This window comes from Lepus europaeus, chromosome 2 (assembly GCF_033115175.1).
Source record: "Lepus europaeus isolate LE1 chromosome 2, mLepTim1.pri, whole genome shotgun sequence".
NCBI lineage: Eukaryota > Metazoa > Chordata > Mammalia > Lagomorpha > Leporidae > Lepus > Lepus europaeus.
The window spans coordinates 76862129-76883282 of record NC_084828.1 but is presented as its reverse complement, the minus strand read 5'-3'; the positions used below and the strand labels follow the sequence as shown (position 1 = coordinate 76883282).

The 21154-nt window shown below is 50.4% G+C and overlaps 1 protein-coding gene across 1 annotated transcript in view; it reads left to right on the top strand.

Annotated features, from left to right (window-relative positions):
* FSTL1 (follistatin like 1) overlaps nucleotides 1–21154 on the top strand; it is a 59148-nt gene that overhangs the window by 31189 nt on the left and 6805 nt on the right. Inside the window, exons 3-9 of the mRNA XM_062208670.1 lie at nucleotides 7980–8084; nucleotides 10923–11052; nucleotides 12261–12293; nucleotides 13632–13762; nucleotides 18127–18245; nucleotides 19582–19694; nucleotides 19999–20109. Of these exons, the coding sequence (XP_062064654.1) occupies nucleotides 7980–8084; nucleotides 10923–11052; nucleotides 12261–12293; nucleotides 13632–13762; nucleotides 18127–18245; nucleotides 19582–19694; nucleotides 19999–20109 (742 nt within the window). The remainder of the gene's footprint in view (nucleotides 1–7979; nucleotides 8085–10922; nucleotides 11053–12260; nucleotides 12294–13631; nucleotides 13763–18126; nucleotides 18246–19581; nucleotides 19695–19998; nucleotides 20110–21154) is intronic.

Below are 21154 nucleotides of genomic sequence, written 5' to 3'. Positions count from 1 at the left end.
GTGCTGGACACAGGTCGTTACCGTGCTGATTCTCTTGCTGAAGGCATTGGTCAAGTATGCTTTTCTGTAGGTTCAGGTCATTTGCCTTGGCCTTGACCAGAGAAAACTGGAGAGCTATCCAGGTCTGCACGCCCCATCCCAACACTGGGCCTTTCATGTGGAGAAGTCCTAGGCAGGCAATTAGAGAGCAAGACATGACCACCACGCTCCAACCCCAGAGGCTCATTCGGGGCGGATATGTGGCCTGAATTAACGGGTCCCACACAGGCTCTCAGAAGAAAACTGAAGGGCGAAACTGCGAAATGGGGTGTCTTAGAAGGCACTCCAGAGGAGACTTACAGGATGGCTCAGCCCTCGCCAAGGACCGCAGACACACACAGCTGGCTCCTGCCAGGCAGCCGGCCCACCCCACCCCGTGTGAGTGGGGTCACGGGATGCTCCTCTGACAGTGAGGCAGCCTGGCGGTGTGCAGGGTCTTGTCCCCACTCGTCACTGTGCATTGTGAGCCGAGGCACGGGAACAGCAGTGGCCTCCCGTGGGATGGGCTCAGGCCACCTGGGTTTTGGGTTTGACTCTCACCTTGGTCCCCGCATGGCATTGGAAGGCTTGGATCCACTGGGAGTGGATCCGCTGGCCTCACGGACCCCGTGAGAGCACTTGCCATTATCTGGGAGAGGCCCTAACGTGTTTCTGACTGAACGTCTGTTGCAACTAGCCGGGACCCTGGCCGAGAACCTGAGTTTGTTCTGTAGCCAGCAAGCGTGTCGTTTGCTGTGCGTTGGCTGCGTCTCTCGAGAGCGACCTGAGTAGACGGAGCAGGGGGCAGTCCAGAAATGGCCCGCGAGCTGGCTGCGCCGCGCCACTGCAGACCCCTCTGTGAAAAGGCAAAGGCTGAGCGGATGTGACAGGTCTGTGGTACGATGAAATGGCTCAAGCGAACAGCATTGTCCCTGATGAAATTTGAATGTAGTCATTTGCAGGCGCACAACCCGTTGTCACATAATGGGGACAGGATGTCATGTGGATGCTGGATGCCGTGAGCTGCGAGAGAGACAACATTATTGAAATAAGTACAAGGAGAATTCCATGATTCTCAGTTGACAGGTTCATAATAGTTTTTAAATCTTAAAGCCGGTCCTCATCCCTGAGTTTGGTATCATGGAGCCCCACTCGTCCCTTCCTGGGAATGTCCCGACTACTGCTGTCACTGGACACTGACGCTGACATGCACCTGAATTCATTTGCAAATAGCTTTATTGAGTTATCACTAACATATGAAAATTATCTGTATTTAAGGTGTACAACTTAGTGTTTTGGTATTTATATGTAATGTGGAGTAACCACCTCAGTCAAACCAGTGAGGAAATCCATTGCGTACATCTATGTGCATTGAGTTCTAATTCAGGATCTGTCCTCTTAGAGCATGAAAAGGCACAGCATTGTTAACTGGTGTTACACAGGATCACCATGCTATACATCAGATCTTCGGGAATGGTCTTATATGATTTACATCACTGAACTGTGTACCCTCAAATGTCATTGAATGCACAGATCATTGATTGGGGATTTTCTCAGGCAGGACACTGGTGGTCCATGAGCCCCCAGAGTGCAAGGCACTCAGGGTCTACATGAGATAAGCCATCTGTGCATGAAATCTGAAGTGCAGACCTAAGAGACTAACAGGCCAGATGTCATTATTGGCAAGGCCTTGATTATGAGAGAAACAATTTGGCAAATGGAGAACAGGTTTACCAGGAGGCTAATGAAGCTTCAGTTTCAGGCCTTTTACTTACCAAGCCCCGTCCAACGTCCTGTGTCCCAGTTTTTTGTTCATGGTTATATATTCTCTTTTTCCTATGGAAGATTCCCTGAATTGTATAAGATTTCATTAACCTTGAGATCTGTTGGATTGGCTAGCTTCTTTTTTATGTTTAATATTTACTTATTTATTTAAAAGAGTTGAAGAGAGAGATGCAGATCTTCCATCTCCTGGTACACTCCCCAGATGGCCACAATGGCCAGGGCAGGGCCAGGCCAAAGCCAGGAGCTTTATCTGGGTCTCCCATATGGGTGACAAGGGTCCTAACACTTGGGTCATCTTCAGCTGCTTTTCCCAGGTGCATTAGCAGGGAGCTGGCTTTGGAGTGGACGTGAAGCCAAGACACAAACCGGCACCCGTATGAGATGCTGGCATCACAGGTGGTGGCTTTACCCACTTCACCACGATGGAGGGACACTTAGAGCTGCAGGGATGGCACAGCTGGTTATTGTCAAGCACATCAGAACCACTCTTAAGATCAGCCTTCTCCCTCCTCCTCTTCCCCTAGAATATGCAGGATGCCCCCACAAAGGAATCAGGGAGACAAGAACAGGGTTATGTGATGCTCCCGCTGAATTTCAAGGCCCTCAAGCCATCGTCCTCTTTCCCCTTGGCCTTTCCAGGCATTGCTACAGGGATCCACTCCAGAATGGCTGCCTGGGCGCAGCTGGCATTCCCCGGCCGCTCTCCCCAGTTCTGAGAATTCCTTTGTCCCCAGCTCCCTGGTGCTCTGTGTGTCTGAGGGGCCCTGGTGTTCCTGCGAAGTTTCCATGACTAATTCTGGCAAAGCCAGGAGAGCCTTTCTCACATCAGCAAAGCCGCTGCGTCACAGAAGAGAGGCAAATGGAGCCAGCATTCCACCTTGGCATACGCAGGGCTGTGTTTAAAAAAGAGAAAGTTGTAAAGGAAGAGAAAAGAGTGGAGAGGGCTGAGCCGACCCAGCCGAGGTAAGGAGGCAATGGTGGTGAAGCTGACAGCCGTGTGGCTTTGCTTACACACCTCCCCCCTCTGCCAGAGCACACTGGTCCTCCACAACCAGCCTTCTGACTTCCAAAACCATTCTAAATGTGTCTTCTCTCCAGTCAGACACACTCTGCTGGTGGTCTTGCGAAGAGCTCGCTTTTCCGTTAAAGGATCTTTTCCGGTTGCAAACAGAATTTCTCTTTTTTGAGATCTTGGATTGGAACCAAGGACCTGGGCCTGCAGCTGTGAGACCTTGGACCATCACACGTAGCTGTGAGCCTTGGTGTCAACTTCACCATTGGATCTTATGCCTTAAGGGCTATGGAGGGACCTCCGCTGCCTGCCTATCTTAAAAGGTCTTGAGAATCAAAAATCCTAGTAAAAATTACAGGTTCATCAGAATGCTGTACAAGTATGAGGTGTTATCACCACACAGTGGTGGACTGTGGCTCCAAGAGAATGTTTCCACCAGGTAGAATGTCCCTGGTGAGCCATTTACGAAAGGGAGTCTACAGGGTGAAGATTAACCCCAGGACCAGCCCTCCAGAGTCCTGTTGGCAACACACATCATGAAACAGGCGGGGAGCAAGTCGGGGAGAGGAGGCAGAAGGAGGAAGCTGGAACTGCGATGTTTCTGCATTCGGAGGCAGATATTTTACTGACCAAACTCTGGGTGTCCACACTTGTGGAACACACCTTTCACCAGCACTCAGTCAACCCCGCGCACAGCCACATTCAGGCTCACATACCATCCGTGCATCTGTCACAGTGGCCCTGCCTGTGAGCGAGCTCTGCTGGAGTGTATGCTTGTGCATAGATCAAGTGTTTTCACAGCCTTGCGCCCTGGCCTCTAAAGTCATCAAGAGGCTAAAGCAAACAACTCTGTTTGACTTGCAAAACCTGCGTTGTGCTCTGGATCTGGCCACCCTGTGGTCTGATCCTGACTCAGCTCTCCCTAGTTATGTGGCCTCCATCCATCATGGAGCTTTTCCAAGTCTCAAGTATCTCTGCCATTGTGTCGTGGGACCAAAAATACAGAAACCCGCACAGAGGCTGTGAGAACAGAGATGTCTGTGCAGAGCCTCACTCACAGGTAGTTGTGCAGCTAACATTAGCCCTGCCCCTAGACCCTTCCCTTCCCCCACTAAGTTCCTGCCTTAACCTACCAGGTATCCCTGCTTCCAACCTCACTCCCTGCAGGCTGCCCTGCGCTTTGAATCAGAATTGGAAGAGACCTTACCCAAAGGACATTCCAGAGACTCCCATTCGTCGTACCACCAGCCTGATCCCAAACATTTAAAGGGCCTTGTGACCCACCAGCTCTGGAGAGAACCCCTCAGATCAACTGTCAAGACTCGGCCCCTCACCACCGCCATCTGCTGTAGCCAATTGTCTGTTCCTCTCCAGGCGGCCTTTGCTGACCCATAAGCACGTGTGTGCTGTGTTCATCCTCTGTCCAGGTGCTTGCTCTTCTCTCCCACCCAGAATCAGCCATACAGCAGATGGGGTGGGGACAGGCGGCCCCTTCCACCCTAAGGAACTCTGATGGGGCTTGGGGGTGCACCTGATGCTCTTGCTCCCGAGAAGATGGGGCTTGGAGAAGAACTTTGAATGGTACCCAGAAGCCATCTCTTTAGAGAAAAATTTCTGTGTTGATTTCTACCCTGAAGCATGGCTGTGAGTGAGGAGAGATAGGCAGAACTGGAGAGACTGTGAAGGCTGCAGGAAAGATATCCCTACCCAAGTTGGCGAATCCTCCTGCCTGTGCATGGGGCGGGGGTCTGGTCTGGGCTCCCACTGCCTGCACCACTTCTCACTGGGAGGACGGAGCTGGGCAGAGCTGCAGGAGCCCAGACTGCACTTCTGCATTGCGGCTCTGGGCTGAGACAAAGCGGGAGATTGCCACCTATTGACAGGCAAACCTTTCCTGCAAAGAGGAAAGATTGTGTAACAGTGGCTCCCATCTCCGGGCTCTTCAGACAGGCCCCCAGGGGTGGCTAACAAGACCAGGCCTCCTGCTCTCAGGATTATTCCAGTGTAGGGGAGGACAAGGGGAAACTGTAGACCCCAAGGTGACGACGTGAGTGTCTCTGTGGGAAAATTGTCTGGAAATAAATCGCCCATCATCAGAGCCACTTCAGTCGTGTGGCAGGCGCCTGCTGCCTGCAGTCTTCTCATTTAACCCTCACAACACATGCGGGAGCTGAGGTTTAACAGGAGTTCCCAGCCCCATCATCCATGGCCAGGAAGGAGCAGAGGTGGGGTGTGGGAAGTCCCCTAAATTTCTGTCCCATTCAGAAGCGCTTTCTTCCAGTACTTGCTGATCATGCAATTCATACCCCCAGTTCAAATCAGAATTCTGTAACCCAGGTGATCTGGAAAATGTGGGCCCCGGTTCCTTTTGTTGGGTAGATGCTAGCTCTGCCGTTTCCTGTGTGATGACCTTCTAAGGCTTTGTTCTCTCAATGGTGAAACAGGGATAATGAAGATGTCTAATGTGGGTGTTATTGTAGAGCTTAAATAGCATAATATATAACAAATCACTCAGCGGGGTGCTAGGGATTTATAAATGGGAGCTTAGTTATCTGTGGTCTGAACACCTGGGTTAGAATCCACACTTCTCTCATTTTTAGCTCTGGGGCCTTGGACAAGGTACTTGACCTTCTGATACTCAATTTCCTTATCAGTAAAATTGGGCTAATAGTAATATATCCATTCCTTTTTAACAAAAGATTTATTTATTTTATTTGAAAGGTAGAGTTACATAGAAAGGGAGAGTCAGAGAGAGAGAGAGAGAGAGAGAGAGAGAGGTCTTTGATCCACTGGTTCACTAACCAAATGGCTCAATGGCCAGATCTGGGCTGATCATAAGCCAGGAGCCTGGAGCTTCTTCCAGGCCCCATGAATGCAGGGGCTCAAGGACTTGGGCCATCTTCTGCTGCTTTCCCAGGCCATAGCAGGGATCTGGATCAGAAATGGAGCAGCTAGGACTCAAAATGGCGCCCATATGGGATGACGGGCACTGCAGGCGGCCTTACCCACTACACCACAGTGCCAGCCCCAATATACCCATTCTTGCCAAGTTGTCTGCATGGAAAGGTAAAAACAGTTTGCAAATTTTAATTGTCCTATTCAAGTATTAGTGTTATAATTTCAGTAAAAAGATAACTCTTTCTTCAAATGAATTGGTGAGTTTTCCTAACAGTGACTTGGGTTGAATTCAACGTGTAAGTTAAAGCTTTTATTTGTGAGGCTCACTAGCAACAGCAACCTAAGATGACCAGAGGAGGCTCTGTGGGTGCCATAGCTGTGCTGCAGGTGGCTCTGGGAGGTATTCCTCTGAAAACCCCTGTTCCCAGTGCATCTTCTCCTTCCATCCTCATGGGCCAGGGTTGGCATTCACTGCTGTTTGCCAGGTGAGGAGACATGAGGCCTACAGAATTGCACTGGCTGTCACGGCCCTGGGGTGGGTCCGAGGAGGGCTAGGGTGTCTTTTGAGTGTGGATGTTGAGTCCAAACATGCTTTTATGCTTGCCTGTCTGGATCTGGTGGGACACACCCACAGGCTCAGAATGCTGTTGACTGGAGAACGTTATCTGAGTGTTTTTTTTAAAGCTGATCCGCAATAGCGTTTTCCTCCTCCTTTGCAGTGTGGTTTTGTATTCCCAGGCACGGTTTCCACAAGGGGGCCCTGCCTGCAACCACTGGATTTTATCTCAGATCCCTGTTTAGGAAACAGCAGCTCTCCACCCCCCTCCCTCTCAGCCTGCTGGGAATTACTTCCTCTTTTCTTCCCTGCCTGCCAGCTTTATTGAATTCTCCTTAGCAACATCCGAAGGAGAATTGCTCCAGCAACAGCCTGAGAACCAATGAAATGTGAACATGGGAATGGTTTCTAGACCAATGGGAACCCTCCCTGGCAAGCAAAATGGCTTACAAGAAAATAATAACCTGAAGTTTGCAAAGCAGCCTCTGGGTGGCAGCACACTGGCTGTGTTGGACACAGCTCTCAAACATCAACTTTGTTTTTTGCTTCTTGTGACCTATTCTTGATAAAAATCATCTTCCAACTATAAGAATTTGACTTTTATAAGCCTGTGTGATGTGGTAGACATGGACTAGAGGATGGGCTCTTGGCTTCCACCCCTGCTGTACCCATCCTATCCTGAAACCCCCTCGTGGCTCCCACCTTCTCTGCTGCTTTGTCACAAGCAATGCTGGTCCAGCGGGCTGGGGTCTGGAGGCCTTTGGTGACTCTCCCTGCCCAACCAGTCAGGGAGAGGAGCTGGAGAGGACACATTGTTTCTTCTTTAGCCACCTCTACGGCTGGGCTGAGAGGTGAATGAGGTGGGGTTGGGGGTTGATGGGCGGCCGCCAGTGAAAGAGGAAAGAATGTGCACTTGTCAACGTCACATTTCTGAGTGGCACAGACTGACTCTGCTCCTGGCCCCGGCAGTTCTGCCTCACACAGCTGAATAGCAGTGCCTGGCCAGAAAGGGGTCTGACGAGTTCTGCTCTCTGTCAGGTGGTTTTAGGCCTCTTCATCAGAGGCAGCCGTGGACGAGAGCTGCATAGGACAGTGGTGAACAATAGCAAATCCCTGTATCCAGTGGTGTAGCCATGCTTTTCATGAGATGTGACCTTGAACACCACGTGGTGAGGTTTTGGTCCTTCGGATGTTCACATTTCCCCAGGGCTACCCATTGCTGTCTGGCTTCCCTTCTCATCCGTAAACAGTCCGTGAAGTCCTGACTCTCCCAAGAAGTCCCCTTTCATTCATGCCCCCTTCTCCCCTGTTGCCATACTGTTTTCTGAAGGTCTCCTCCTCTGTCCGTTTCCGCTAAGGGTCATAGAGTTTCTGGAAGGCAGGGACAGTCCTTTGTATCTGCAGCCCTTACTGTAGCATCAGCCTGTAATAGGTGCACAGGAACATTTTTAGAAGAAAGGAAATATGCAACATATGCAAGAAATGAAGTCTGGCTCTCCAAGAAGCAACCTTAGGGAGTTTGTGGGCTGGAGCAGTGCCTGGGAGTATGGTGCTGGCTATAGGGGAAACTTCTAGTTGTTCCAGATCCTTCGATGTCATGAGCCACGACTCCAAACCAAAGCGCAAGCCTGAAATCAGTGACCATCGTGGGCCCATCCTGTGATTGGCTCATGTCAGCCACATGGTTTCCTTTATGATTTTATGTTTTAGGAAGAACTGAGGAGCAAATCCAAAATTTGTGCCAACGTATTTTGTGGAGCTGGCCGGGAATGTGCAGTCACTGAGAAGGGAGAGCCTACCTGTCTCTGCATCGAGGTAAGTCCCGGAGTGAGGGAACAAGGACAGCGCGGCCACCTTGCTAGAGCCGCCAGCGACTTCATCATCTATAAAAACACAACTTGTCTGTCAGAAGTGCGCAAAATTTTTAAGCAAGGTGTTAAAAATTGGATACCTGATTTTTAGTATAGGGATTTTTATATTTTCTTAATGTTTAGCTGTAAAAGACCTTTAAATTATTAAGTTAATGATTACTTTATATTTGTCAAATAATACAGGCAATTACAGCAGTTCAGAAAGTTTTAAATGAATGATCTAAAAGATAAGTGTATTTCAATCAAAATATTTTAAAATCCATGCATAATTTTTCCATAATATGCATTGCCCATGAACTTAGTGAAGAACCCTCCCATGCGTGGATTTCAATCTTTTTTGCACCAAAATAAACTTACCTTTTTATTCTATTTCCCATGAACTTTTTGAAGTACCCTTATACTTGTACTTCCCCCACTCTGATCCATTCAGTCTGAGGTAACCAGTGTTTGGTACAAAATGTTCCATATTGTTTCTTTTGTCTATGCTACTATAAACCTAGGGTTTCCCCTTATTTTTTGCAAAATGAGATCATAGTATTTATAGACATGTGCAGTTTATATCTTGTACTCATTAGTAAACCATGGACAGCACTACAGATTAGTTTGGTAATATGAATCAACTAGATTTATTGAGTCATTTCTCATAGATGAACATGTGGTTGTCTCGTGGGTTGCTTATACTACAAACTATAGCCTCCTGCACAGATATCTCTTCATTGTGCTGCTGCCTTTATTTCCTAGGACTGATTGCTAGGTCAAAGGATATGCAAAATTTGTTAATTGTAATGTATTTACTTGAGAGAGAGAGAGAAATCTCCCATCAACGAGCCTACTCCCCAAATACCTCAATGGCATGGACCTGGCCAGGCTAAAGCCAGGAGCCAGAAACTCCATCAGGGTCCACATGGGTGGCAGGGGCCCAAGTACTTGGACCATCTTCCACGGCCTTCCAAGGCACATTAACAGAGAGCTGGATCAGAAGCAGAGTAGCTGGGACTTGAACCAACACTCTGATATGGAGTGCCAGTATGACAAACAGTGGCTTAACTTGTGCCATAACACTGGCCTCTTGCCCTGTGGCCCCTACCCCCTTAAATGACATTTGAAAAACAAAATGAGCTTTTGAGAAATACAGCTTTTGTAGGCATGATTCTGATCCATTTTGTCTCCTAAAGCAAACATGTGCCCTTGCCCCAGACCTTTCTGTCAAACCAGTCCGGAGCTTAGAAGGACAGCGTTCTGCCCATAAATAATCCCGAGCTTAGTGGATCCTCATACATAGTCCCAGAAAGGAAGTCTCCCAACCCAGAAACCTAAAAAGCCGATCATGCCGGGCATGTGTTTGCTGTTGGAGATCCTTTCTTGAAATGTATATGGCCACAGTCCAGTCTCAGCTCAGCTGCACAGAGTTGTTGATTTTGAGCAAACTGCTTTCCACCAGATGCCAAAAAGGCCGGACCTACCTTGGTCTATGCACAGCGAGCACTGCGTAGTAAACATTGTGAAATGAGTAAGTGCAGTGTGGGCTTCAGTATCCTCATCGCACACTGGGAGGCTAGCCTGCCTCCCGCGTCCAGTGTTCCGTGGTCCTTGGTTCTTACTACATTTGATCTGTCTTGTTTTGTCCCTCTGTTAGATGCTTCCCCTTCACCTCTTTAAAAACCACAAGTAAAGAAATCGTGCTTCTTTGTGATCTTGACACCGTCAATAGGCAAAACAGAACCCAGTTGCCAAGTGAACATCATTCCATGTCTCCCTCCAAACTGGGTCTCTGTAGTACTTCACCAAGACCCATGGCCTCCGCCCCTAGGTAGTGAGGTGAGGAGGAAAGAAAATAGCCTCAACATCTTAAACGGAGCAACAGAACCTTAGAGTCAGGCCCTAGGAGAATTGGAGGGTGTGTATATGTGTGCATTCACGCACCTGCCTGTCTCTCCCGTTCCCAGCTCCTGGCTCTGGCCCCTTTGTGTCATACAGCATTGGAATTGTAAGGGATCTTAGGACACCTGAAGATATTGGATGACTTTTTCCAAAGTGACAGAGAATCCAAATTCTTGACTTTTCATGAAATTCCCTTCTTGCTAACTTGATAGGGTGAAGGGGGTGCCTTAGATTATTTGGGTTGCTCTAACAAAATAGCTGAGACTACGTTGTTTCTAAATAATAGAAATTTAATTACCTTAGTTCTAAAGGCTGGGAAGGCCAAGATCAAGGTAACAGGTGGTTTGATGTCTGAAGAGGGCCTGATCTCTGTTTCCAAGATGGCACCTTGAACGTTGCATCCCCTTGGTGGGAGGTAGAAGGGAAAAGGATCAAATGCCACGTGAAGCACCTGTTATAAAAACCTTAATCTCATTCGAAAGGGAGGAGCCCTCGCGACCTAATCAGTTGCTTTGGAGATTAAGTTTCAATGAAATGTGGAGAGAACACAAACATCCCAACAGTAGCAGGAGGTATTTCTTTTCTGAATAGAAGAAATGACCTTGGAACAGGATTGACCCAGAGGACCATGGGGGACTGGGATGGGATGAGATGCCTCCAGCGTCCACTGATGGCCACTGATGACCAGAGCTGAGGTTCCCAATACCCTGATAGGGGAAAGGCGCCATCTCTGATGGTGGAGAGTCCCCTCATAAGATGTCTCTGTACGTGTGTGTGTGTGTGCATTTGTGTATGTTCATGTATGTGTACATGTGTCTTTGTGGGTCCATGTGCGTGTGTTCGTGTCTGTGTGTGTTGGTACCCATGACTGCATGAATATCCCCCTGTGCCTCTGTTTTAGCAATGCAAACCTCACAAGAGGCCCGTGTGTGGCAGTAACGGCAAGACCTACCTCAACCACTGTGAGCTGCACCGAGATGCCTGCCTCACTGGGTCCAAAATCCAGGTTGATTACGACGGACACTGCAAAGGTAAGGCAGGCTCTCCCCACTGCACGGCAGCTGAAACCATGGGCAGCTGGAGAGCAGAACAGCTGGCTGGGCTGACCACAGCCAGCAACGCTGTGGAGACCACCAGGCAGCAGGCACGGTGTGCTTTTGGCATGCATGAACCTGCTGAGTTTGGCCTAGATAAAAGCCCAGGTTTGATCCCAGGACTTCCTACCTCAGACCCCGAGGGGACTTCCAGCTGTGTCTGCAGCTGGAAAACACATGAGGTGACCACATCATTAATCAAAAATAATAAGGAAGTCCTTAAGTAAATTCCATACTTTTTTAGAAAGTAGCTAGATTTCACTCTTCAGTGTGCTTTTGATTTTGGCACCTCTCAACCCTCAACCCTGGTAGTATTATGTTTCACCTGTTTTGTGCTCAAACTATTCCCCATTGGAGTAAGAGGACAGGAGTCCCACACCTGTTGCTAACTAGACACCCACCGCCTGCCAGTCCTAGCCCTGTCTCGTTCCTCTCGGCCCTGACCTTCCATGGAGAAACAAGAAGCTATTTGTCAAGTGTCGGTGTCCACCACATTTTCTGTCCAGATTCTTGATATGAATCTTTTTTGTTAAATATTTATTTATTTGAAAGGCAGAGCAACAGAGAAAGAGAGGGAGAGAAAGAAGAGGGGGGACAGAGAGAGAGAGAAAGAGAGATATTCCACTCTCAGATGGCCACAACAGCCAACGCTGAGCCAAGTGAAAGCCAGGAGCCAGGAATTCCATCCGGTTCTCCCAAATGGGTGGCAGGGGCCCAAATATTTGGGCCATCATCTGCTGCTTTCCCAGGTGCATTGGCAAGAAGCTGGATCAGAAGAGGAGCAGATGGAATCGAACCCATGCTGTGACGTGGGATGCCGGCATCTCAAACAGCAGCCTAACCCACTGTACCACCGTGCTGTCCCCTTGATGCAAATTCTCACACTCTCAGGACAGTGTCAATCCAGCAGGAGGAAGTGTGAATGCAGGAGGGCAACTCAGTGACCCCAAAATGTCAGACAGCACAGACAAGAAAGCATCCCCGTCCTTGGGCCCTGGAAGAAGGAGCAGGAAGCAAGGTTTCAGGACAAGATGATGAGATGTTGCAAACATCCCCTTAGTGTGGGGCTGGTTCAGTCCTAGAAATCCACAGACATTGTCTGCTTTTCTTCGCTTTGCGTCACATGCTCTCTTTCTGTCTTGCAGAGAAGAAACTTGTGAGTCCATCTGCCAGCCCGGGTGAGTGCTTATCTCTTCTGCCGTGTGCACGCACGTAGGAAATTCTCATTCTGTTCCTGAATCCCTGACGAGCTCACAAGGTCAGAGCTCGTGACCCGAAAGTGGTCATTCCTCACACTAGCTTAGAAAAGCTGCAGAACTGCATTGTTCTGTGCTTGGCAACTGAAACAGCCGACTGGGTCGCAGTGTTGGGCTGGGTTTCCCATTTGGGCTGAGCAGTGATTGACCTCCCCGTAGTGCCCAGTAAGACGCGCTCACATCACTGGAGCAGCTCAGGCTCAGAAGACACAAGTCCTTTTCCAAGGGGCTGGTTGGAAATGCAGAAAGACTTTCTGTGACTTTCCACAAACAAGAATGAAAATTTCACCATGATTTGTGGTTACAGACCCCAGGGGCATACACTTCCCTAGATCCTCACGACAGCCTGTGAGGCAGCTCTCAGGGATAGCCTGATGGGAAGAGGGAGGCTCAGAGAGATGAAGTGAGTTTTCCCAAGTCCACACGAAGAAATAAGGGTTGGGGGCGAATGCCCGGCTTTACATTCCCGGGCCCGGTGCGCACGTCACACGCCTGCACAAGTCGTCTTCCAGGGATTCCCTCTCTGTGCTGCTTCCTCCTCCACCTGTTGTTTCCATGTCCAGAGCTTCCACATCTCCCAGCCTCGGCCCTAGTTCCTGTTGTGTGTATTGAGGGGAGATACAGGTGAGGGGAAAGCTGAATGGGAGGGAGTTTTGATACACCAAGTTAGAAAGAGAGAAGCTACAGAAAAAGCATCGGCACTCCAGTGGCAGCGAGAATTGTTTTCATTTATCAGATATTATTTGAGCTCGTCTTTGAGCCAACAGAGCCACTGTGTGGATTTGCTTTTCTCTCCCCTTTTTTAGTTTGTTTTAAGATATATTTATTTATATGAAAGGCAGAGTTACAAAGGAGAAGGAGAGAGAGAGAGATCTTCCATCTACTGGTTCACTTCCCAAATGGTCTCAACAGCCAGAGCTGGGCCAGGCCAAAGCCTGGAGCAAGGAGCTCCTCCAGGGTCTCCCATGTGAGTGCAGGAGCCCAAGCACTTGGGCCGTCCTCTGCCGCTTTCCCAGGAGCATTAGCAGGGAGCTGGATGGGAAGTGACTTAACGCACTGTGCCACGAGGCCAGCCCCTTACCTCTCCTATCTAAAATTAATGAAAACATCGTTTTTCTGCCGACTTTTCCCTCAGCTAGCAACAGCATCTCTGTCGCAGTATTCTCAGGGTTTGATGTTTAAAGGTGTAATCCTGGGTTCTGGGTTAGACACTGCCTGGCCGTGGACCTTGGCTGTGATCACGCTGTCCCTCCCCTGCAGTCGTATGCTATCAGGCCAACCGCGATGAGCTGCGGCGTCGCATCATCCAGTGGCTGGAGGCAGAGATCATTCCAGACGGCTGGTTCTCCAAAGGCAGCAACTACAGCGAGGTCCTCGACAAGTACTTCAAGGTAATAACGCCGCTGAGGTCAAATCTGGCGGGAAAGGGACGCCTCTTCCTCCCGCTGCTCCATCGCATCTCCTCTTCCTCCCGCTGCTCCATCGCATCTCCTCTTCCTCCCGCTGCTCCATCGCATCTCCTCTTCCTCCCGCTGCTCCATTGCATCTCCTCTTCCTCCCGCTGCTCCATCGCATCTCCTCTTCCTCCCACTGCTCCATCGCATCTTTCCAGATCTGAGGCACACCCTACATACAGACACATACATTCAGAGGCCCCAGCCGGCCACCCTGCTCACACGCTCTCACCTGCTTCCCCCGCTAACCAGCCACAAGAGGGCCTTTTTAGCAGCTCTGAGCCCACCCAGCCTGGTCAGCATGAGGTCAGTCTGCATTGCTGTCTCTGGCCTGCACTGTGGACCCCACAGATGGAAGTCTACTGGGTTGGGATGAAACGGAGTTGGGGTCGTCTTAGAAGTCTCTCGTGTGACTGTGGATGGAGGTTTCTGTCCTTGGCTGTTGAAATGGAACCTGGCTGGGCGCAGCAGGATGAGAAAGCACTGCTCATGTGCTCTGTCTTCTGGCTTGGCCAGGCCCCCATTACTGAGTCCTGGGGGCAGGGCCGGGTCTTTCTCCAGAAACACATGGCACTGCTGAGCCCAGGGGCTTGGACAGGCACAGAAAGCCACTTAAAGGAAATGGTTTTTTCCCCATAGCTGTGTAAGTGGTACCTCCGGGCCTGTTGTGAGCAGTGTCTTTGCCCTGTGATTATAGCTTAGGAGCTGTTGGGCCCAGAACGCTTCTTCCAAGGTGCCACTTGGGACCTTGTAACCATGGGTCCTGGATCTCTGGTGGTGGCACCCCGCCCCAGGCACCACTGACACCTGCTATTAGATTTGATTGCCAAGTCCCCTGGCACCCCAGCCCCCACCCCAGACACACATACAACATCTCCACAACCTAGCAGTAACTGGCTCTTGCAGGCTCCCATCTAAAACCTGCACAGCCCCTGGAGAAAGTAGCTTTTCTCTAAGCCATTCTCACTCCCAACTAAGAAAGCATTCCAGTGCCCAGGTCCCTCCTTCCAGACCCTGGCAGTGTCTCCCAGGAGAAAGGAGGACCTTTGCAAACTCCCACTTCCTGCTGCAGAGGCCCCTGGGTGCTGGCCTCCAAGGCGGACTCTGCCCCTAGGCGACAGCTGCCAGTTGGTGACAGGTCCGATATTTCAGAGGCGTCTGTTTCTGGACCAGTGAGTTGCTCTCCTGCCCAGCTGGCATTCCTCACATCAAAATGAGTTGAAAAAACAAATCTAATGGGAATCTGGATAAGGCCCAAAGCTGACTTTTACCTCAACTAGTGATTCAGTTGCTGTTTCTGAAGTGAAAGAGCAGAACAGAGAAGAGCAGAGTCTTTGCTGCCTGTGTCCACACCACCAGCACCACCACCACCTCTACCACCACTACCACCACCGCCACCAACACCATCACTACCACCACACCACCACCATCACCACTACCACCACCACACCACCACCATCACTACCACTACCACTACCATCACCACCACCACCACCTCTACCACCACCACCACTACCACTACCAACACCACCACTTCCAACACCAACACCACCACTACCACCACCACCACCACCACTACCACTACCAACACCACCATTTCCAACACCAACACCACCACTATCACCACCACCACCACACCACCACCTCTACCACCACTACCACCACCACCACCATCACCACTACCACCACCACCACCACCACACCACCACTACCACTACCAACACCACCACTTCCAACACCAGCACCACCACTACCACTACCACCACCACCACCACACCACCACCACCACCACCACACCACTACCACCACCACTACCACTACCAACACCACCATTTCCAACACCAACACCACCACTATCACCACCACCACCACACCACCACCTCTACCACCACTACCACCACCACCACCACTACCACCACCACCACCACCACCACACCACCACCACCACTACCACTACCATCACCACCACCACCACCACCACTTCCAACACCAACACCACCACTACCACCACCACCACCACACCACCACCTCTACCACCACTACCACCACCACCATCACCACTACCACCACTACCACCACCACCACCACCACACCACCACACCACCACTACCACTACCACCACCACCATCACCACTACCACAACTACCACTACACCACCATCACCACTACCACTACTACCACCACCCACCCCAGGATTCCAGGTGGCAGATTCATGGTGGCCAGGCTGAAACTGGAGCCAGCCCACCCACCCACCTTGTCACCCATCACCCCAGTCTCTGTGTGTGAGTGAGGGCCTGGCTCAGCCCATCTGTGAGCCGTCTCCAAATGTGGGTCTCATCACCCACATCCTGCCTTTCCACAGCCCTACAGTGACAGAAGAAAAGTGTTGTTATCATAAACAAAGCTGGCAAATGCAGGCCTCCAGAGGTATGAGGGGGCTTCAGAAAGCTTATGGAAAGAGAATTAAAAGATGAGTATTTTCTTGGGAACAACAAGTTGGAATCCCTGCACAGTTCTTGCATAATATGCATCTTCACTGAACTTTTTGAAGGCCCCTCACATGCATGAGTTTCAAAATTTTGGGCACTAAAGCAGCTTACCTTTTAAGTTTATTATTCCATGAACTTAAATGTACTCTCATTCTTTGTAAGCAATTGGCTGAACATAGGCCAAGTGAATTGGTTGCTTCACAGTCCAAGCTCAGGACCCCACAGATAGACATCCACTCTCCTGCCCTGGCCAAGGCGTTGCAGTCTGTTTCAGGATCAGGTACCAGACTTCTGCTTTCCTATAAATTCCACCTGCAGATGTGGCCTGGGGAGGCCCAATGTGGCCCCTCTGAGACAAGAATGCAGGCAGACCACAATGGCCCCTGACCTTTAGGCCTAGATCCTGTTCCCTGAATTTCAGGTACATGCACATAGTATTGCTTTTTGAGAGCCTACTGGGCTCAGCCAGGTTCAGGGTACCCACAGGGGCCTCTGGCAGCCCATGCTGGACTGTCCCCCTCCTTACACTCTCTGTCACCAGGCCCTGAGGACACTGGGGTCTCTAAGGGTTGCTCCTGTCTGCCCACACAGGAAGACCTGGGCTACTAAGAATGGCTCCTGGCCAAGCTTATTTAATGACTCTCCATTAATTAATCAAGACATCATACAAGATCGACATTTACAGAGGGTTCCTCAGAAGAATGTATAATGTGTATAAGAACATCTGAGACTTGTTCCTAGGAATGAGGACAAGGATAATAAATAGATACTAAGCCAGGGCCCTGCAGTTGTTTCATATGTTCCTGTCATGCCACATGCCACAAAAAGACTGGCAATCTTCTGTGTACATATGTGACACATGACAGTCATGGAAGCAGACGTGGTAACTGTAGTCTTCCCTTCTACCTGGAAACCCAGAAAGACTTTTCTACAATCCCTTGACACCATCCAGGAGCCATTCTGAAAGGAACATGGGGATGCTGATCATTGCCCAGGGCAGCCAATGAGGCAGCCTGGGGAAAGAATTTAGGGATGAGGGGGTGCAGTGCCATTGGAACTAGTTAGGAGGGCAGCTGACACCGTCCTCCTGCAGCAAGGGCCTGGGCATTGCAAATGGTCCCAGTTGGCTGAGGTCTCAGTTTAGCACCTTTCCATACAGGGAGCAATGTTTGAGCTCCCTGTCCCCTCAGGCATGCTCATGGGGTATCAGCTGGGGCAGCAGGACAGCCTGCACTGAGTAGCCCTTCCCCACTGATACCCACTGGACAGGGCCTTTGCACCACCCTGCCTGCAGCTCACTGATGGGGGGTCTTTGCCTATGAGTTCTCTCTGATGCAGTCGGTTCTGGGCACCAGGATGAGAGTTAAGCCCTGATAACAGGGCATAGAGGCTGGAAGTCAAGCAGTTCCCAGAGTGAGCTTGGAGGGCCGCTTGCATCACCGCTCCCGAGCAGCCTGGTGGAGGCACACCTCTGGGCTCCAGCACAGAGATTTTCCTTCCCAGCTTGTCACTTTTCACCATCTTCCCATGCTCCCCCGGGTCAGAGCATGGGGTGTCGGCTGTCAGGACTCAAGTGTAAAGTCGAGAATGTCTGCAGGCCTCCTCCCTCCTGGGCAGGGCCTGGATTTGAAGGAGCCTGGGTGGCCTCTGTCAGACACTTTCACGCTCATCTGGGGACACAGGTGTCTTCTCTGGATGCCCCAGCGATTCCGGCCAATGTTGCTGGAACTCTCTGAGGCCAGAGTCGGACAAGGGGTCAGTGATGAGAGTTCTAACAAACATCTCTGAAGGGTCTTTTCATGCTCTTTCTAGAACTTCGATGATGGTGACTCACGCTTGGACTCCAGTGAATTCCTGAAATTTGTGGAGCAGAATGAAACCGCCATCAACATCACCACCTATGCAGACAAGGAGAACAACAAGCTGCTTAGGTGAGCAGAGTGAGGGTGTGGGCCGTGGACAGCCTGGAGGAAGCTGCCTGGGACAGGGGTTCTGAACCCATTCTGCTTGTCAGAGCCACCGGCGATCAGAGAACTGGAATTCTGGCCTATGCTGTCCTGTGAACAATGTATTGCACAACAATATTGCAATATTGCACAACACTGGTATCTGAATGGTCACTGTTTGGGACCAGGACTTTGTCAGAAATAGAAGAATGTAATCTTAAAGTAAATTACCAAGGTCACACCAGAGCAGAGCTGTAGAGGTGTTGTGGTTGTGGATGGTGTTTCACTGGCTCACTTTCTGAAGGGTTTACATTCATGCGTTATTTAACTGAAGGCCTAAAATAGCTTCAGTGTTGATTTTCAAGATAATCAGTGCCATTTCGTGTCGATTTCCCTAATGACTACTAAAGCATGTCCCTCTCTTTTTTTGCATCACCCCAGGATAAAAATTTTTCAAAATCAACCCCTACAGAACTACTGGTTTGCTTCTAGTGTATCAGTAAGAGTTAAAAACAGGAAAATAGCTCTGTTCTCAAGGAGCACAGGGCACAGCAGCTAGAAGGAGTCTTCCTTAATCATAGTTGCTGACCTTAAAGCATAGCATACGTCATACTCTGATAGCCTGAAATTCGATAACGCTTCACAATTTCAACGCTTGCTCCTCCTAGCATCCCAGTGAAGGGGAGCATCTTGTCCTCCTTTTACACATGAGAAAACAGGCACAGAAAGGTTGAAAAATTGAGCTCAAGGCCATGCAGTAGTAAGTGACGGAGCCAGGGCTCAGATCCAGCCAGGGGGAGAGAGGGGACGGAGACTCTATAAAACTCTTGGTGAAAGATCTCTCTCTAGAGTGGTTAGAATAATGCTTCTCACTGGATTCTTTGAGATTCCATGTTCTTTTCGTATCATCTGTCATCTCGTCTACTTTGGTTTTCTCATTTTTGTTGATGTGACCCATAAAGCATGGGGAAAGGCAGCTGAGCGCTCATGGAAGGTGTGTAGGTCTTGGAAACATCTGACAGTCATGGTGGACAAAGCTATCCACTGACTTTTGCCGTCTTGGAAGGAACAGTTGAGCAGCTTGAGTGATCTGATATCCAGTGCAACAAACAAAAGTGTCAAGGCTGCCAAGGTCAGGATGGGGGAAGGTTGTGGCAGCTCAGCACGGGAAGAAACCTTCCCAGTCAGCAGCCAGTTAGCAGCCATCTCCTTGGGCGCCCCGCAGGGCAGGCCACAGGTGTATGTGATCATGGTGCCGGCCGCCTTTCTTGGGAGCAAAGCTGAGGCCTGGCTAATGCATTTCTCTGTGTTTTCCTGTCAGAGGCCTCTGTGTCGACGCGCTCATCGAACTGTCTGATGAAAATGCTGACTGGAAACTCAGCTTCCAGGAGTTCCTCACATGCCTCAACCCATCCTTCAACCCTCCTGAAAAAAGTACGCCTGAGCCAAGACAGAGCCGTTGGGAGCAAGGCCTGAGAGGGAGGCCAGGATGGGGAGGACTGGGGGAGCGCTCCAGAGTGACCTGAGAAAATCCTCCGCGATTCTAGGCTGGGCGGCAGCTCCATCATCTCCATGCTGAGTGTAGGGTCCAGACATCTTGCGGCTGATGGTCACGTTTGCTCTGCTGTTGTGCCCCTGTGGGACAGGAAGGTCTTCCTTGGGAATGGGTAAGGTACACAGACTGTAGCAGAGACACCCTCCCAGCTAAACTGGTGCCGCTCTCTTTGTGGTCCAACAGAGTGTGCGCTGGAGGATGAGACCTATGCGGATGGAGCCGAGACCGAGGTGGACTGTAACCGCTGTGTCTGTGCCTGTGGGAACTGGGTCTGCACGGCCATGACCTGTGACGGTGAGCTGCGCCTCGGGCACGGGGAACAGGAGGAGGCCACATCACAAGATCGCCGTGGAGACATCGAGGGGGGTGGGGGCGGGTGGTGGAGAGGAGCGCTGGGGCTGGGAGCAAGGACCCAGACCCCGAGTTGTGATGCCAGAGCTCCCGGTGGGCATTGCTGAGGGCAGAGCACTCTCCCAGATGCCCAAGTGTGAAAATCGCCCCAGAGGCTTCCAGCAAGAGAGCCCTCAGATCCAGGGCCCAAGTAAATGTTGCTATGGGACTGGAATAATAAGGAAAGCAAATACTTAGGTAGTGAGAACTATATGCCAGACGCGCCTCTAAGTATTTCCCTGTTAATCCACTTATCCTTTATGACACCTTAGAAAATTCGCTGTGAAGACTCAGGAGGTAGGAGGACGGAGTGACCCCTCCTTGCCGTACCCAGAAGAGAATGGAAAAATGTCTCTAGACCTTCTTTCACCTAACAACACTGGGGAATCTTAAAAAAGAGAGAAAGATGAGGGGGTTGAGGCATGGGCAGGGTGAGCTGGGGCGATAAGCATGTTAGAAAGATTTAGGGGGACAGGGCGGGGGACACAGGCTCCCAGCAGGGCTGGGCTACAGTGATGCCAAAGTTCAAGAGGGACTGCTAGGTCAAAGCCAAGGCCCAGCCAAGGACCAGGGACGCTTGAGATTGGAAGAAAGACAGAGAAAGGTGGTGAAGCCAGGTCTGGAATGAAGAGTCACATCGGGTGTGAGAAGAAAGGTCAGTTAGAACCAGACCCAAAAGTTAAACTGAACGTGGAGAACCTAAAACTAAGCCCCACCGCACACATCACACAAAATCCAGATTGCCTCTGTGTGGACATCATTTCACAGTCAGACAGCCCTGGAGTGCTCATCCTCCCTCCCTGGGTGACCGCAAAGAGCAGGTCCACTGTTGTTGCCCCAATGGCCTGAGCATGTCTTGGTGTGTAAGCCAGGGATATTTGGATTTTAAGTAGCTAATGGAGGCAAGAAAGAGCAGTCTGTGCCTAGGATCCTGTTTAGGAACATCACG